We start from the raw sequence: 19,221 nt of genomic DNA on the forward strand, positions 1-19,221 counted from the left end.
GATGGGCTTTATTTCCCCTCCAAGCGCTACTCTGCTTTTAAATAAAGAAGGATTTAAGCTCCCGTTTTATTGAGTGCAGAGAAACCACGCTAAGAAAGAACAGCACGTGGGGCTGTGGGGCTGCAGCAGGTCGCCATGAAGGCAGGAAAGGAAACAAGCCCAGGACGACGGCGGGCCGGGCTGCTCTGCCGGGCAGAAGGCGCTTCCTGCGCCCAGCGAGGCTGTGCAGCACACATCCTGTGGTGGAGCAGCTCCCACTTATCACTGCCCACACCGGGGAGGGAATGACGGAGCATTTCTCAGCACAGAGCGACCCGCAGCCCCCCCTGGATGTGCTGAATTGCCGCACACAGCTGGCAGCTGCATCACCTCAGAGCTGCGAAGAAACGGCCCTGGCAGAGCTTTAATACAGAAATGCCATAAAGCACACGAGGGAAAACATCCACGCAGGGAGGGACTGCTGCAGCTCTGCTGAGTTCCTGGAAGGGACCCGAATGGGACCTGTGCTGAATGCTGGCAGGGAGGCTTGAAAAGGCGGCTGCAAAAAGAAGGGTTTGCTGACACACGGCGCTGCTCTCTGTCATTAGGTGCCGCCGACACAGGAGCTCCTGTCCCCACCCAGAGCACAGGAGCACCGCGGTGTTTCTGAAACGCGCCACAGGGTTTCTGTACTGTCACTCAGCTCCAAAGGAATCAATAGATAGCAGTAATCACAAACACAGTAGTTACAGAAGTAAATGAACAAATACAGCAGGAAGTCACCAAGCAAGTCGAGGTCTCGGGGGAAAAAGAAAGATCCAGAAGGGAGGAATGAACTCCAGAGAACACCACCAGTTTGGTAAACCTTAAAACATGGCATATCTACGGACATTCTGTGATGCTGCCCCATCAATCCTCCCACAGAGGGACAGAACAAGAACTTCTCAGCCCTGCAGCCACGTTCTGCCTTGTCAGAGGGCAGCACTTTGCACAGCAGCACTAACACACTGTGTGATGCCTCAGCGCCAGCTGGTAACGGGGAGCCCCTGCAGGCCGGCTCTGTGCGCTCTGTGCCCACAAGGCAGCAGGCCTGGCCCAGCACTGCTGGCTGCGGGACCAAAGCACTGCTGCCCCAAAGCTCTTCAGCAGCGAAACAACACCAGGTGAGCAACCCACTTGTTCACATGTGAGCTGTCTCAATGACACCAGGGAACAAGAGTGCATTCCTGCTGGGGTTACAGCAGCCAGCACAGGACTTGGGAATGCTGCTGCTCAGTACCTTGTATTTCTGCCTCAGCTCCTCGGTGTCTTCTTTCTCCACCTCCAGTACACGCCTCCGCTCAGTGGCATCTTCGGCGTAGTCGAGCTTTTTAAAACAAACAGAAGAAGAATTACAAACATAGAAAATGGCCTTTTGTCCCACAGACCCCTCTTGCACCAGGCACTGCCAGAACGTGCAATCTCAAAGCTGGGCCCCTCATTGTGCTGGGTCTCTCCCTCACCGCGCTGGCCTGCAGTGCAGCACCAGCAGCTCCAGCTCTGCGCAGTGGGAGCTGCCAGGCGGAGGCACAAAGCTCAGCTCAGCGGTGCTCAACAGAGACAGGTTCTCACAGAAGCATTTCCTGGCTTTAAGAGCACTTTTCGACACCCAGACAGGCCTTTCAACCCTGCCCCACACCCAGCAGCCTTACCTCCATCTCCATGCGCCCCATGCCCATGACATCGTACTTGACGACAATTGGGATGGGATCTGTCCTCCCTGCAATAGGAACACACAGAGGCGGTCAGGGGCTGCGCCGTGCCCGCGGCTCGCTCGACACATTGGGTTTGGGTGGTTAGAGATCTTGCCTTGGAGTGCAGAGACCAGAAAGCTACAGTGAACCAAACACGAGCCATTCCCACAGCTTGCAGCCAGCCGTGCCTCCCGGCCCCACGCGGCACAGCTCCGTGCCTTCCAACGGCGCCGAGGAACCAGCTGGTGCTCAGCGCCCAAGTGCAGCACGTCCTGCTGCGTGTGTGCTGCCAGGACCTGCCAACGAGCCCCTGTGCTCCACGCACAGCTCGCAGACCTGAACCCCACTGCTGCTCAGGAGCACAGAACCCCCACCTCCGCCCTCCCCCGGGGCCGCGGGGCGACGCGGCTGCAAGCTGTGAAAAGGACTGCTAGCGAAGAGAATTGACTTGGAACTAATCAAACTACGCTGGAGATTTTGTTGGGGTTTGGTTTTCATTATTATTTGTTTTTTCAACTTATCTTTAATCCACTCATAACCAGCCAAACAAAGCAAAATGGGGCACGCAAGCACTTTACTACCACAGCTTTTTAATTTCGTTTGGATTTTTCTCTGTTTTGGATTGTTTTGTTGTACGTTACATCCCAACCCGCGCTGTCGGTTGCGATGTAAACCTGCTGGAACAGCACTTACCTTCTCCGGCGCACACCCTGGGTGAGAAAACAGAATGTTTACAGCCCTGCTCATGGCTCTGGGTCGGCGTAAACACCTGCTTTGTTATACACACATACAACACCATTATACCTTTGGGCTCTGAGATCCGCAGGCCTTCCCAGGCCAAAGCGACGCTGCGGCGCAGGGCGCTGAGGGCTGAGCTCCTGGGATGGATGCAGAGCGCTTCTCCAGGGCCCTGGAGCGAGCAGCACGGCTCTGCCTCAGGCAGGCACACAGCTCTGTTTCAGGCTGCGTTGTTTTAGGGGCGCCCATGGCACGCGGCCACAGCTCCAAGCGCGGCCACCGCGCCGACGCACCGTGGCTCTTTGGAACCACGCTCGCCTTTGGCTGCTTCAATGCTGTTCCTCATTCGAAACGTTTCTCTTTCGCCCAATGGTATAATACAGGAAGCAGTGACTGCAATTTTTAGCAAAAGGACCAAATTAAAGACGGGTTATAAAAATGGCTTCCTAAGCGCAGCATCACTTTCGAAACGTCTCAGGCGGGGCTGGCAAACCCGAGCAGCATGGCTGGCCACGCGTGCCGACCATTCTGCATCTCAGCTTCGTTTTGGGTCGGATTGGGGTTCGGTTCTCCAGCAATGGAGAGCGCGGGTGCCGCCTCGTGGAGCCCCACACACAAACAGTGCAGCGGAGCTTCTGCCTTCTAAGGCAGGCAGAGTTTTTCAAGATCTCTTTGTAAATTGCAGTAGCAAGTGCTGGTGCCCACGGTGGGGAAAATCAAGTTTGGACAGTATTAGAAATTGACGCTTAAACTGATTTTGGCAGTTCTAACACAAACAGAAACGTCCCTTCTTAGCAATACCCTTTAATGAACGAGGATCAGACAAGTGTGCATAAAGAAAGGAAAGGAAAATGAAAGACCAAGCAGAAGGATGATGGCTACAACAGAGAAAGTAAGCCTAACATATTGGTGCACTGATGACAAAAGGAGTAATTCAGTCTGAAAATTAAAAATTACCACTGCTAAGTTTACCATCACCACAACAAGTCCAGGATCATAACGCTGTAAAAAAGAAACACCATTTGTTAGGCAGAAACCACTGGGGCAGAAAACAGGCGGTTTGCAGCAGGCAGGGAGGTGGGCAACCACAGCGGGCTCCTTCCTCACCCCTCCACCCCAACACCGCGCCGTGGGCCCGGCCGGCGCCGCGCTGCTGTGGGGCGGCCCAACCTCACCTGGGGGGACGCGTGACAGGGCAGCGACATCAGGAGCACCGATCCCAGCGCTCGGCTCGGCGCTCCCGCAGCGCCGCCTCCTGCCGCACCGCGCAGGGAGCCGGGCTCTCAGGAAGGGGCAGGGAGCGCAGCCCGGGACGGCAGCGCAGCCCTGGTTTGGCAGCGCAGCCCTGGATGGCAGCGCAGCACCGGATGGCAGCGCAGCACCGGACGGCAGCGCAGCTCTGGATGGCAGCGCAGCATCGGATGGCGCCGCAGGACCGCGGGTGCCGTGAGCAGGCAGTGAGCCCCACAGGTCCGGTCTGCTGCCCCTACAGCCCGGAAACACCACAGGACAACCACCGGCGTGCGCGCAGGGGGCGCCGTGCAGACGGACGGAGCGCCTCCACGCGGGCAGGAGGCAGAGCTGCCCCCGAGAGCAACTTCAGCACGGGCAGCAGCTCGGCAGCACCGCAGCGCATCCCAGCGCAGCCCCGTGACAGAGCACAGAGCAGCACAGCGCCGGCTGCTCACAGCAGGCAGGAGCGACAACAGGGCAGGAGCGCCGCACGGAAGCACCCCGGCACACCGTGGGACGGGACCGCAGTACGCACCGTCCCTACTTACTTGCAGAGCCGTCCCGCTCGAGGACGAGCTTCGTTTTTCACAAGGACCGCGCAAGCTCTGCAAGCTCTGCAAGCTCCCCCGGGCCGGCTGCGCCCCGAGCTCCCGGCCGCCGCCCATCGCAGGGAGCGCCGCCTGCTGCTCACGGTAGCCCTGGACGCTCCCTGCCGGCCCGGAGCAGCGCTCCCCCCCAGCCCTGTGCCGCCGGCCGCGCGAGGCGCGTGAAAACAAGGCGGCCTCTCATCCTGCCGTCCTCTGGGAGCGGCACCGCTGAGCTCATCCTGTTTATCTCCGGTTTCTGGCAGGGGCCGCAGACAGACACGAGGCTCAGACGAAGCCTGAAATGCCTCTCCTGCTCGGTGAGGAGCAGGCAGCCCCAGTCCCACGGAGGAGATCCCGAGCCGCGCCAGGAGCTCCGTTGCGTGAAGCAGACGCAGGAGCCGCGCACACGGCGGCCATCGGCCCGCAGCGCTCCTCTCATCAGCGCCGCCCCGTCCTGCGCGTGAAATCCCCGCTGCCACCCTGCTGCCCTGACTGACGCTACACAAGCAGCAGCGATGCCTGTCTGTGCCAACCTCAGATCCCCGCCAGCACTCACTCAGAGGCTGCAGATAAGATCATGTTTACATCCAGTTCTTACAGACGCTGACAAACCACCCAATTCTTACTGACTAACGGCTGGTTCTTCTCCTTTTCTTCCATACTCTCACACGGCTCCAAACCCCCGAAATGAATACAGAATTCCTCATTTCCTCGTGCTGTTTTTCTCGGATGTGCATTGTTCTGTGTTCCCAGGGCCTCACAAACATCTCTGTGAGATGAGAGCATTTACCAAATGGAAAAACACGGACAGATGAGCTGCCGGCCATTTGGTGAGCCAGCACTCGACACCTCTGGAATGTGAACCCTGAGCACATTTCTCCGGGCTGCAGCTGCCACGCCAGCCCTGCTGTGACCGACCCCAGCGGGCCGCACGGTCCCCGAAAGCACCAAGATGTGGCTCAGCTCTGTGACACAGCCTGAGGAGCTGCAGCTGGGCTGGGTGAGGAGCAAAGCGCTCCTCCACAGGGGGCTTCGGGAGGGCCCACCTCTGCCGAGCTCAGCGCTCCCTGCTGCGACGGAAGAAATCCAGCAGGGATTTCCCACTCTGCCCCTCCTGCAGCCTCCCCTGCTGTGGCTGCACAACTCCCCACTGCTGAGGCGCTGCCTGCAATGCAACCCCCAGCTGCGCTGACGTTGGGGGAGCCCTGGTGGGTGGAACGGCTCCTGCTGCAGGAGCGCCGGCTTTGTTCAGGTCAGCCATGTGGAAACAAGGGGAGGGTGATCTCAGCGTGTGCGAACCGAATCAGCTCTGAGGGCTGGCTGCCAAATGCAGGACGGCAGGTAATGTATTCATGGCGAACAGAAATGCAGAGTGCTCTGAGTTTTGCACTACCGGACGTGCTTTAGGCTCCAGCGCAGTGCTCACAGCACGGCAGCTCTGCGTTCTCTCCTCAACCTCTTTAGAAATCTCCGTTGGATGTTTTGATGAAAAGAACATGGAAGTGAGAAGATGTCTTTGTTCTGCTCTCCTGTCCTCAGCGCACATCAAATGCCCTCGCTCCCCAGCATCCCGGAGCACAGTTCAAACTGGAGGCCACTGCTTCCTTTCTTCAGTTTGCAGATTTGGGGTTTGGGGACGATTCAGGTAGAAAAGCCACAGGACAAGGAATGAAACACCCTCAGAGCGACGTCCCGCGGTGCCGCACGGCAGCAGGGAGCTCCTCCCGCAGCCCAGTGCAGCAGGGGTGGAACTCGATGCCCGCGGGGCCCTTCCAACACAGCCCACCCGATGCTGCGGAGCAGCAGGACGCAGCAGCACGTCCCCACAGCTGCCCCCCGCCCCCCACACTGCTGGCAGCCCCGGGGCCGTGGCCTCATGCAGGTGCACTGGGCCCGGCCTTCCCTCGGCTCACTGCTCCCACACAGAGTGACAGAGGGACACCCAGAGGGGGAAGCAGGCTGAGGAACACGCAGCCAACGCTGCGCCACAGCACGATGCTGAGGGCGGCAGCTCCAGCCCCCTGCACACCAGCACGAGGCACAGGGACAGTAAGAAGGCCAGCATGAGCCACAGAACTCCGAATGGAACCCAGGTAGGGGCAGCGAGGAGCGTTAACCACCAGTGTGGCCCCGTCCAAGAGGTCAGAGAGCCTCAGCCGCAGAGCCCACCGCATCCCAGGGCATCTCCAGGGCGCAGAGCCCCGCGCCTCTCCAACAGTCCTCAGCTCTGCGGGGCCGCTGGGGGAGGCAGGGCCACTCACAGGCTGCCAGCTCTTCAGACTACAGCCAGGGGAGCAGCGAGCTGGGCGGCCCGGCTGCCAGCAGGCCGTGGGCACACGGCCCCATGCGTCCCCACGCCGCCCCAAGCGGCCCCACGCCGCCCCACACGCTCGGGAGCCGTGGAGCTCAGCCCCCCGGCCGCAGCGCTGCGTGCACTCAGTGCAGCACCACGTCCGACCCGCAGCGCCTCCCCACAGAAACCCAGCAGTGCCTCTGCCTGCACACGGCGGCGGCGGCAACGACCCACGTAGGAACGGAGAGCAGAGGTTCTGTGGGAGCTCACAGCAGCACTTACCCTGCAGCGACTTGCCCAAGCCCTGGCCCAGCTTCCAGCCATGCTTCTGCAGTAAGCGGTGTCCGATATTATCCTGACAGACAGAACAGAGAGAACAAACCAAAAATATTCCAATAATTTATCCTTCCCTTCCCGCCGCTGAAACATGTGATGAACGAGAGATTTTCTACATAGATACGCATGCAAAAAAATGCTACTGAGAAGGCAACGTGTGCCCGAGGAAAGGGAGAGACCGATGGCAAAAATTGCTGGCTGGAATTGTTGCAGGGCCGGGGTTGGCCGCTGTCTGATGGTGTGCTGGGCAACGTGTGTGCGTCAGGGGAAAGGAAAACAACCACGACAACCAAAAAAAACAGAAAGCAATGGGGGAGGAAAGGTGTACCGATCAAAATTGACAGTAAAAAGCATAAAATCAGGCTACTGAGACAATCGTATCCATCACCTAGACAGCACCATTAGGAGGCTGGCGGAGGTCTACGCTGGGTTTAGTCGCTTGGTTTGCGTGTCAGGATTTAGAGAACCGAAAGCTGTCAGTGCAGCACTGCCCACCACTAAAACCAAACGCAATCAGAGCACAATCCAGACTACACTTGATTGGGTTTTATATATGTATATATAGATATAAACTAGCATGCAGCCAATATTAAACTGAAAAAACAGTGAGGTTAGTAAAAACAAAATAAGGAAATCGATTAAATAAAATGAGCTCAAGCACAGACTGGGTGATGCATCTCACATGGAAACTAACCAAACACTAAGGTGTTAGAATGGAACAGGCCTAGCAGTCATAACAGCGAGGAACCATTAGTGCACGGGGGAACAATTAGCATAATGTCTCATCTTCCCCAGGAAAAGCCGATCGGGCGGGTGGAAAACCGCGCAATTAAGGGCTGGCTTTTAATTGGGCCGCCGGCGGGGGGCGCCTGCAGCAGCGCGGTGTGAGAGCAGCACGAGGCGGGGATGAGACATTGTGCTGACTGCGGGTGAGCGAGGCACCAGGGGACACGGATGGAGCGGGACGCTATTTCCAAAAGCAGTGCAAGTGGAGTGAAAGCATTTCCATACGAACCTGGCTTTAAAAACTGGGCTGTCAAAAGAACAGTTAAATGTAACACAAAGTAAGAAACTGTCCAATCACTAATGGTCGTTTTTCTTTTGCTTTGTTTTCAATTCACTGCTTGCAAGTAATGTACTTACTAAAGAAGAGTGAAAGCATAAAATAAATTCAACAAGTCAAGACCAGCTGGGAGATTCAAGAGCGGTGCGTTGTGACTGACACAGTGAGGGGGGACGAATGTTAAGGGGAGAACAGACCCACTTACAGGCTATACACACAGCGCCACTCTTACAGCGCCACTCAAGAGGACGGCCGCCCCAACGCGGGGCTGCAGCACGCTCAGCACGCAGCTCTGGGCACGGCGCCCCTCTCACACCCAGCCCTGCTGCCACTGAGCTGCGACCTTCGGCCGGTCGGCGCCCTCTCAGGACACGCGACTGCCTGCCGCCGGGCCCCACGTGCTCACGCTGCTGCTCTGGGGCTGCCCGCACCGCGGATGCAGCAGGAATGGGAGGCTGGGCGGGCGAGGAGGGCCGGGGGCCTTTGCTCCTATGTCTCTACATGCAGATGGGAGCTTTGCGAGGTGGAAACGCGGGGCTGCGTGCCCCGTGCCCGGCTGCTAAGCCAGCTGGAAGCCAGCACTGCGACCGTGTGTGACAGCACGGCTTGCGGCCTGCTCCAGAGCGAGCGGGGAAAGGCACAAAGATCTGCGTGAGAACTGGAGGGGTTTGGTGCTGCTGGGGGCGGGAGAGGCCCTGCGGCAATAGGGGGCTCTGCAATGTGCAGCGGGGCTGCATGGAGGCCGAACCAGAACCGGCTGCGCCCCGTGCAGGGCTCCCATGGGATCCCAGGGCTGCAGCGCTCTGCTCCTCTGCGGGCAGCACCGGGAGCCGGGAGTCTCTTGAGTGGGCTGTAAGCTGTGCTGACTGTGTATGCGGGACCAGAAGCGAGGACTGGATGCTACGGGGTGAACCCATGCAAACGAGAGGTTGAAAAGAGTCCCAAAACAAAACCTAGAGCTCACTACAGATGACACAATGAAGACCAGAGAGAAAAGCCAAATAGTAATGCTACACCATTCAGCTTCAAGAAGCACGTTATTTATAGCGCTGTCCACACGTGGCTGCTGCTAAATGTCAAACCAGCAGCCTCTCCCAGTTACACTTTGGAACCAGTGGAGTCCACAGATCTGTACAGGTGGTGCGACCAAAGGCAGCGGGCCGGCAGCACGGCTCTGCGCCGAGGGCAGGGAGCAGCGTGCTGCTGAGCACCGCTCACCTCGGCGCCGTGCCGCCTCTGTGTGGGGAGGAGAGCCGAGGACTCACAGCCACGGGACTGGGGTCGAGGAGCGCAGTGTGGGGAGGACGGGCCCTAGGAGAGGAGCCACGCGTCGCCGCTGCTGAGCTGAGCGCACGCTGAGTGCTCACAACCAGCACAGCCTGCGAGCTGCGATGCTGCACGAGGGCTTCATGGCTCAGGATGAGCAGCAGTGGCTGCGCCGACGCCGCCAGCATGTGTGCAGCACCTTTCAGAGCAGCACAAAGGCGCTGTCACTCGTGGGGGAAGCGAAAATATCGCTCTCGGAGCTATGAGGAGTCCATTGATGGGAAATACTTTCAATTTAGGAATGGAAAATCGCTTCTGGCTGAGGCTGCGCACATCTCCGGGCCTGGGCCGGCCCTGCTGCCATGTTGTGCTGTGCTTGGAGCCGCGCGTGGCCGTGGCCCAAACAAGGCAGGACTGCACAGAGCCAAACGCTGGCGTGCGAATTGAGGACACGTGTCAGCATTGTAACGATCTGTAGACTCCCAGACCTTTGTTTCCAGCCACCTCCGAGTTGCATGCTGTAGCAGTACGGTCAGCGCCTCTCACCAGATAATGCTGCAGAGATGGATTCCCCATGGCACTTTGGCTACGCTCTGTGTTTGCTGGGCCGGCAGCACGAGGTGCCAGCAGCCTTCCTGCCAGAACAGCAGAGCTGCAGGGAAACCCCCTGGGAACTTGCTAACTTCAGCCCGTGGGTCATTAAGAGGGCAGGAAACATTTTCACTGGCAGCGGGAAACCTGACGCATTATTCTTGCTTTCCACCTGCAGGTCGTCTTCCGAGAACCAACAGCGTTCTGAATGAAGACGACGTGGAGATGGAGGCTGTGCTGAGTGTGAGGGCAGCCCGCAGAGCCGAGGCCGAGGGCAGAGCCACAAAGGCTCAGCGCAGCAGCGCGGGGCGACAGCCGCCCAGCCGACAGCCCTCAGGTGGAGCACAGCTCAACCACGAGGCCAAAGCGAGGTGTTAAACCGACCCTGAGCTGCGAATCGCCGCCCCCATCGGATGGCAGCACGGAGCCCTGGGATTGCTGGGGTTGGAAGGGACCTCAGCGGCCCCACGCTGAGCAGAGCTGAATTAAATGCTAAAGCTGCCATTTCATTCGCAGCCTTCCGCCGCGGCTCCTCGCTGAGCAAACCCCCCGCGACCACAGGCTGTGCCTGCAGAAGCCCAGCACGCACCAGGCGCCGCCGTCCACGTGCAGCTCCTGCGGACGCGCTGGGACCCCAAGAGCCCCCAGCTGGGGACGGAGCTCAGAGCCGGGCACCTCCTGACACCAGGCCGCCATCTGCGCCGCCATCAGCGCTGCGTGCAGCAACGCGCCTGAGTGCTTCCTGGGATCTGTCAGCACTTCCATCGCAGCCCCGCGCCACACAGCGCGACTGAGGTATTCAGGACAACGCTGAATACAAACCCCATCTCTGCAGCATTATCTCATGCGTCATCGATTACTGCCATGCCTGGATCTAGCATCATGCCAGCACAGAAGACAGGAGGTACTATATGCAGTGTTCACTGGACCAGAAGAACAGAAATAAGAAAAGGGAAAGGAAACCCTAGAGAAGAAATTAAAAAAGGCAGACCGTGCAATACAAACCAGATCGGGGCTGCTTAGCTACTATGGACCAACTGCTGCGGAAGAAAAACGTCGAACACCCCAAGTTGTGTAAATTCTGGTAAACATCCAAACACACACAAACACACACAACACCGACCTACACGCCAGGGAGGAGACGCTGAGCCCTCGCTAACTCCGAGTGCTTCTAAGTGGGCACGGACACGGAGCAGCCTCAGCAGCTTCGTTTCTTAGGTGGGAAAGGGAACACCTGAGAGCTCCTGCCTCTAACAGCAGCGGTTTCTCTGAGCAGAGCTCTGTGTCAGCTCAGTGCTCACCACATTTCCTCCTCTCCTACTGCTGCTGCACTGACTGAGGCTGCAGGGCTAAAGCTGGACGCCAGGCCCGCAGGTGAGCACAGCCCTGCACCCACGGCTGGCAGAGACAGGACAGCTCCAAAAAGCTTTAAAAGGGAAAACTACACAAAACTGAGGCTTGCCCCATTTTATGGCTGTGTTCTCCACATTCATAAGAAAAAGAAAAAAGAAAAAAAAAAAGCCACAAAACACACAAAAGCAACACGTAAAAATCCTGGCCGCAGTTCCGGCCCCGTGGGGCAGCTCTGCTGCACTGCCACAGCCGTGCTCCCTACCGCCAGGTGCATCCCAACCCACCGTCAGCAAAACATGACAGGGGATCAGCAGGCACTCTGCTGCGCTATCCTGCGGCTCTGCTAAGAATTAAACTGATTCTTTGGCAGAAATATAAAACGACCTAACGGCTCTGGGTGGCTGAGGACAGCGCTGAAGTACGGCACCGAACTTGGACGGCACGGTGCAGGATGGCTGCTGGCAGCCGGCAGCCCTGCACACACAAAGCTCAGCATGCAGCTCGCCCCTCCTGCCCACAGCAACGCGCCCGGGGCCCAGCACGGGGCAGGAGGGTGCCGGTGCTGAGCACAGCCTTACCGATTCGATGGGCTTGTCCAGGGACGCCTGCTCTATCTCCAGGTGCCCTTCTTCATACTGGTCGAAGTGGTTGCCCTGCGAGAGAAGAGCACGGTCAGCTTTACGGCGCAGAACGTGGCTCGGCCCACAGCTCTCGTTTCACGTGCAGGTTTGGGCTCAGGTTTGTTCGCTCCATTTTTATCAGAAATGACCAAACTCAGCGCAGGCCCGGCTCGGTCCGTGGGCTGTCAGGAAGGCGCCCGAAACGCGGCCCAACGTGAACTGCACAAATTGTGAGAGATCACACACGTGAGACGGCGGCACTTCTGGTTGCCCACACACTGGGGCAGCGCCGCCCCAGGGCCGGGTGGAGCCGGCTGCCCCGCGGTGCAGCTCTGGTCCTGCGCTGAGCTGCTGCGGAGCTCTGCAGGCACAGCACTCGACAGCGACAGCAGCACAGAGCCGTGCCTGCCCAAAGCAGGGCCGTGCGCCCGCCCCACCGCCGCAGCACAGCAGGGCAGCTCTCCCGTCCTGCTGCGCTGGGCACAGAGCGGGGACGGAAGCAAGCAGCGGCACGCTGCCCTGCTCTGTGAGATGCTGAGCGCTGGGGCTCAGCCAGGAGAGCAGCCAGCAGCACCAGCAGCCATTTCAGGACAACCGTCTCCGTTGTGGCCGCTCCGAAGCTGCAAATTCCTAAGACCACCAAGGCAGAGAACCATTTTTGCCCACAGGAGATGCTCACGCTGCACCCCCAGCAGCCAGCACTCCCAGTGCTGCACACAGCATCCCGCCCGGGGCAGCCACCCCCCACCAGTGCCCCCAGTGCCTCACAGCCCAGCACCGCCCAGGAACACCCAGTGCCGCTGCTGGGAACACAGCATCGCTGCTCCCTTCCACCAGCACCAGCTTCTGCTGCAAGGAATGCTCATGGAACCAAACGTGAGAAAGGGCTGCTGCTAATCCCAGCTGGGTGCAGCTGGCAGAGCGCAGGGCAGCCCCCGAACCCCCTTGTGCTGTGTTCCCAGCTGGCCAGGCAGCCCCAGAGACCCAGTGCCAAGAGAAAGCGATCTGGTGCTCGTACCCAAACACCAGCTGCCCTGCAGCCATCCTCCCTGCAGCCCCTCACAGCAGAGCAGCAATCCAAGAACGCAACCCGCAAAGCATTTCAGTGAGGAGCATTACAAACACAGCAAACGCAAAGTGCTGGCTTTTCTCCCTTCTGACTTCCCAGCATGACTCGCTGCCTGCAGCCAGCTCTGACTGTGCCAGCCGGGTCACTTGGGCTGCCCAACCCCCTGCCTGCTCCATGTGAAGGCAGCGAGGCTCAGCAAGGCTCCCAAGCACGCCTGGCCCATCCCAGGCTTTGCTGACAAAAACAAAAGTCCCCTCCCGGAAGCGAATCCAAAGACTGAACCCCATCCAAGCCAAATGCAAAGTAGCCCACAAGCAAACCAAGCTCGTCTGAGAGCCAGCAATCCCCCACTGCTCTCGCCTTGGGCCTGACTTGATGCATTTGCACCCTTCTGGGACCTGGGAGCCAAGGGGGGGGCAGCCCTGCAGCCACAGAGCTCCATCTGCCGCCTCGCTGCGCTCCAAGGGAGCTGGCACTCCAAATGGAGCCATTTTGTGCCACCGTGCCCCAAGACAATGGAGCAGAGGGAGACGTTTCACTCTAACCGTTAATTAAACCCCAAACACGCTGAGAACACAGCGCTCCTGGCAAACGAGGCTGTGAGCACAGGGCACGCAGTGCCATCACTGCCACCCGCGCCTCCACAGAGGGGAGCTCTGAGCAAAGGGAACCATCGCCACCAAAACAGTCACAGGAGTGCTGCTGAGCACCAGAACGAGCTCCTACCACGGCTGCTGAGCACACAGCCCTGCTGCCGACCAGGGCCGCCCTGCCAGCAGCCAGCCCTGCCCGCCCCCATCGCCTCTGCTAACAAGGGAAGGCCAAAAGGGGCCACAGAAGCCCACAGTGGCTGCGAGGAGCCGGGCAGAGCACGGCCCAGCACACACACGAGGTGCCACAGTCCTGCTGCCAGAGCTCACCGGCTCTCACGGCATGCAGCCACGGACGGTCTGTGATCCCCGGCTGTGCCTCCGTGCCACCAAACGGCTCCAAAGCGGAGCCGGTGCTGACAGCTGTGCTCCCAAACAGCTCCAGGAAAGCACGGCACGGCGGTGCTGCTCCAGCGCTCATCACAGGCACAGAAGGTGACGCATTCCGCAGGCCAACACGCGCCCTTGGAGGCTCCACCAACCCTCAGCTCTCCTGGACCACTTAGGGCTTCTGCAAAGGGCAGCACGAGCTGCTGAGGGGAGCTGGGAAGCCCGACTTGACACTCGGCCACAGTCAGACCCTCCTGCTGCTGCGTGCCGAGCGCCGCACCGAGCCGACAGGCCAGCAGGATCCTCGTGCAGCAACGTGCAGGAACCCAGCGCACCACGCAGCGCCCTGCGGAGCTCCTCCTGCCCACGGGGCGCCGCACAGCTCCGCACCTCAGCGTCTGTGGCAGCAAACCCACACTGTAGGCAAACACAGGGCAGCGACGGCCGAGCGCTTCAAGAGAAAACCTCTCCAGCTGATACAACAACAGCAATTATGACACAGGAATTTCAATTGGCAGCTTTTGAAAGGAGCACCCTTAATTGCAAGGGAGAGGCGGGCGGCTCCTGCAGCTCCCAGCCCCCAGCGCCGCTCTGACAGCAGCACGCAGCCCCACGGCCAGCAGCGGCTCCTGGCTGTGATGGCAGCACAGCCTCACGTGGACTCCTGGCTTCCCAGCTCTGCACGGCCAAAGCCTCAGAAGAACCACCTGCCCAAACCGCTGCAGGAAGACGGGCTGAGAACGGCTGTGGTGGGAGCTGCACAAGGAGAGCAGCACGTCTGCACGCCTGCCCTGGGGACGCAGAGCCACAGAGCCCCGCTTCGTGCCCAGGGCAAACCCCACCGGGACCCGACCTGCTGCGATGAGAGGCGCTCAGCCCTGCAGGGCTCTGCTGCAGCTCCTCCTGCCGACCTGCACAGGGCTCTGCTCCCAGCTGCAGCACAGCTGGACAACAGCACAGTGTGTCACCACAGGAACTCACTGCGCACACAGCAACAGCCCTGCTACAACTAAAGGGAAGCCGCAGCCCTGCAGTCGCACATCCCCCATCTCCCCACTGACCCCTTGCCCTCCTCCCACCACTCCTGTTGTGCTGCTGGTTTCCCTTTCCCCGTAACAGCGCAGAGCCACGTGCAGCCCACAGCCTGTCCTCACCTCCCTGGAGCAAATCAGGAGCACAGAAACCCAACCAACACCCCGGCAGCTCCGTGCTGCTCAGGCCCTGCCCCAGCTCACCACTGCCCAGCCAGCCCTCCCAGCCCGTCTCCAGCAGAAAAGAAACAACTGACAAAACCAGAGCAGCTCTCAGTGTTGTTTTTCCCATCCTGGGACAGCTTCCTGTTGCTACATCGCTAACCCAAAGGCATCTGCCTCTCCTCCCCAGCGACGAGGATCCTCTGACCCGCACACTGCGCTCCCGACCTTTTGTTTCTCTTCCTTTCTCGGGGCTCTGCACATCTTTGGCTTCACTGAGATCACAAGACCACGAGCAGACCGCAAAGAACGCAGCCCAAGAGCTCCTCCGCTGACCCCAGCCCAGCTCCGAGCGCAGTGGCTGAGCCCAGCCTTCCAGTCCAGCAAGCCCACCTGCCAAAGCCTGCAACCAAGATGCTACAAATTGGTTGAAAAGGCTTTTTGAACACCGGCAGCCCTACAAAGGGAGCCTACATACAAAGCCCTGACTTCCTACCGACAGTCTGAATTTTGCCACAGCTGAGAGCAGCGCTTTGCGCCGACGACCAAAAGCAGCGTTGGTGCCTCACAGCCCCCCGCTGAGCACCGCAGGTCCTCCTGCACCCCACGCAGGGCTCTGCCTCCAGCAACCTCGGTCTGAACACCGGGAAACACGAGCTCAGAATTCACCTCCAGGAGCAGCTAACAGAGAGGAAGGAGCAGCAGGGCCCCCAGCAGCACAGCACCGAGCCACAACCCCCAGCCCAGCAGCAGGGCTCCACGCAGACACCTGAGCGGCTCCTCTATAATTCATCCCTCGCTCTGCGGGCTCACAGCCACTCCGAGTCTCTTCCCGTTTCCCATTTCCCCCACAGGAAGGCTCCACACACAAAACAAACCCATCTCCTCGCTTCGGAACTCACAGAGGAATCAGAATCAGCCTAGTGTGGCACAAGGCCCCCCTCACATGAGCCCACGGGAAACAACAGAGCGCGACGCCCGGCACGGACGCAGCCCTCATCTGCAGCCATTGTCTGAGAGCAGCTCGCCGTGCGGGGCTGTGCTGCCTCTCCTCTGACATCACACACTGACACACCAGCAGGTTCTGCCGCTGCCATTACTTGCTGTGAAGCCACGCTGCCCTGCAAAGGAAGGAAAACAAGGCGAGCTGAACCCACGTGTGCACACGTTGTGCACCGCACAGCCAGGAGCTGCCTGCCGCCCTGCTCTGCAGAGCTCCCACTGCGAGGCTCCCCCGCCTTCCACTCCTAAGGGAACCATCACAAGAAACGTGTCTTCAAGCCCAACCTCTGCCTGCCCGGAAAAGGAACCTGCAAGCGGAATCGCACCGTGTCAGTGCTAATTAGGGGGAGTTTAACAAAGTCACCCTGCGCGTGGGCTCACAGCACGCAGCTCAGGGTGTGTGCACAGAGCTGAGGTCCCCTCTCAGCCGCCTCTTCTCCAGGCTGAACAGCCCCAGCTCGCTCAGTCTACCCTGGCAGGAGATGCTCCAGCCCCCATATCACAGCCCCCGCTCTCTGCAAATGATCTGAACTGAGCAGCCCAGAGCTCAGATATTCCAGATGCGGCCTCCCCAGGGCAGAGCAGGGGGGAGCAGAACCACCCTCACCTTGCTGACCACTCCATAAGTGCACCTCAGGGCCCCAGGCCACGCTGCCGGCTCACGGCCAGCCCCTGCCCACCACAACCCCCGCGTCCTCAGTGCACGGCTCCCTGCACAGCTCAGCCCCCACCTGCACTGCTGCTGAGCTGGTTTCCCTGCAGGTGCAGAGCTCTGCACTCACCCTCTTGAACCCAGCAGGTTCCTCCCTGCCCAGCTCTGAACGGCAGCACAGCTCACAGGACGGCTGTGGTTGGAGGGGCACAGAGTCACAGAATGGCCCGGGTCGGGAGGGACCTCAAGGATCACGGAGCTCCAACCCCCTGCCACATTTCACGGCAGCCCAGGCTGCCCAGGGCCCCATCCAACCCGGCCTTGAACACCTCCAGGGACGGACGGGGCATCACAGCCTCTCTGGGCAGCTGTTCCAGCCCCTCACCGCTCTCACAGCACAGAACTTCCCCTGACATCCAACCTCCATCTGCCCTCCCTCAACTTCAACCATTTCCCCTCGTCCTGCTGCCATCTCCCCTTGCACAGTTGACTCCCCTCCTGTTTCAGGCTCCCTTCAGGCACTGCAGGCTGCACTGAGGTCACCCCGCAGCTCCTCTTCTCCATGCTGAACAACGCAGCTCCCTCAGCCTGCCTTTGGTGCTGCAGCCCCTGACCATCCCGCGGCCCCCCGCACCCCCCGCAGCGCCGTGTCTTGCCGTGAGGTGCCGCACCCCCCCCGCACTTCCTCCCATCCCGCCCACGGAGCTCCCAGCCCTGCAGCACACCATCAGCTCCCGCCGCGCCGCTCCCCACCAGCACGGACCGCTCCGCACACCGAGCCGGGCCCTGCGCCTTCAGCTCCTTCGCTTTCCCGTTGCTGTCAGCGCCATCACCGCCATCACCGCCATCACCGCCGTCAGCCCCCCCCGCCCCCCAGCTCCCGTTTCCCGTCCGTTCCCGTCCGTTTCCGTCCCGTCGCCCCCCGCCCCCGCCCTGCACCCCCCGCCCCGCTCCTCCCGTTCCTTTTGTTCCCCCCCGGCCCGACGCTTCAGGCCCCGCGAGCTGCGTGCGGCCCGGCGGCTCCCCGACCCCCCGCACACGGCCCGTCCGGCCCGGGACGCCGCAGCCGTTACCTGGAAGTCCCTGTCCTCGTTGAAGCGGGAGAACCTGTCGGCCATTTTGCGGCCCGGCCCCGCGCCGCCCCCCCCGCTCCTCCTCCTCCTCCTCCTCCCGCCGCCTCCCCTCAGCGCCGCGGCCGTGCGCCCGCCGTCCCGCGCATGCGCGGCGCACGGCCACCCGGTCGCGGCGAGCTTCTGCGCACGCGCCGCCGCCCGGCGGCGCGCGCACCCCGCATCCGGCCTCCCGCCCCGCGCGTGCGCGCGGCCGGCGGCGGCGAGGGCGCGACCCGGGGTGCGCGGGGAGGGCGCTAAGCTTCCCGCCCTCTCGGAGCTAGCCAATGGAGTCGCTCCGATCTCTTGAGCGATTGCGGTGCGAACCAATAGGAGGACGAGCTCGCTGCGAGGGCTCGAGGGGCCCGCAGTTCTCTGGCGGGGCGGTTCGCGGGGCTGTTCGGTGCCCCGGCTCGGGCCGTCCGTCCGTGCAGCCCCTCCGCCGGTACTTGGAGCGGGTCCGGGTCCTTTCAGGGCGTTATAAAGAGCATCCGCGCAGCCTGCAGGGCCTCGATGGGGCCGCGCGGCTCCCAGCAGCAGCCGGGGTGCACCGATCCCATCCTGTGTGACTACAGAGGAACCGAACGGCACCGGGCCCGACGTGGCTCGTCACCGCCTCCAGCCGCACACGGAGCCGCCGAGCGCAGCCCCGGGTGAGCGGCCATCCGGCAGCTCGGAAAGCATCTCCCTGCCGGCCGCCCCCAGCACGGCGCTAAGGTCCGGGCCGCGCGCGACGCCAGTCCGCCCGCTGCAAACCGACCAGCAGGGGGCGCTCGTGCTGCGGGCAGCGCTGCGGGCCGGGCACCAGGAGGTGCTGCGGGACCCGCCCACAGCGTGGGACGCTCACTCACATCGTGGGACCCGCACCCGCACCACGGGACCCTCAGCCACGGCGTGGGATCCACACTCACACTGACGGACCCCCATCTGCACCATGGGACTCCCACCCACACCACGGGACCCCCTCAATACTGCGGGACCCCCACCCACACCATGGGAGCCCCAGCACACTGTGGCCCCCCAGCCTGCTGCCATGTGTGGGGCTGCAGGGATGGGGCCAGGCGAAGCAGCTCTGGGTGAGAGACGTGAGAGCAGCCCCACAGGGCAGGGCGGCTCAGGGCCACGGGGCTTCAGCCACGGCCCAGGTCCCATCTGATGGCTTCTTCCTGGTGCCTCACATCACCGCTGGGGACAGCCCCCATCGTGCTGCATGCGCAGAGCTGGTGCTGTGCCTGTGGTGCTGTGGGGCGCACAGACCCCAAGGACAGGGATGGGTGTCTCCATGATGCCACCCACACTGGGCTCTCTGCCCTCAAGTATGGCTCAGAAAGGACAGAAGCGGCTCCTGCCCGCCCAGGGCCAGCACCTCAGTTTACCTTCCTGCAGATTTCTGCTCCCAGCGGACTGCAGCACAAAGGCTGACA

The 19,221-nt window shown here is 61.0% G+C and overlaps 1 protein-coding gene across 1 annotated transcript in view; it reads right to left on the minus strand.

The window, feature by feature from the left end:
• GPATCH8 (G-patch domain containing 8) overlaps nucleotides 1-17,806 on the minus strand; it is a gene marked incomplete at both ends in the record, with an annotated part of 28,315 nt that extends 10,509 nt beyond the window's left edge. The window contains 5 exons of the mRNA XM_079547157.1: nucleotides 1,259-1,345; nucleotides 1,671-1,738; nucleotides 6,846-6,918; nucleotides 11,751-11,825; nucleotides 17,762-17,806. Of these exons, the coding sequence (XP_079403283.1) occupies nucleotides 1,259-1,345; nucleotides 1,671-1,738; nucleotides 6,846-6,918; nucleotides 11,751-11,825; nucleotides 17,762-17,806 (348 nt within the window). The remainder of the gene's footprint in view (nucleotides 1-1,258; nucleotides 1,346-1,670; nucleotides 1,739-6,845; nucleotides 6,919-11,750; nucleotides 11,826-17,761) is intronic.
• Nucleotides 17,807-19,221: the final 1,415 nt, after the last annotated feature.

This window comes from Tetrao urogallus, assembly GCF_951394365.1.
Source record: "Tetrao urogallus genome assembly, chromosome: 26".
In the NCBI taxonomy this organism is placed as follows: domain Eukaryota; kingdom Metazoa; phylum Chordata; class Aves; order Galliformes; family Phasianidae; genus Tetrao; species Tetrao urogallus.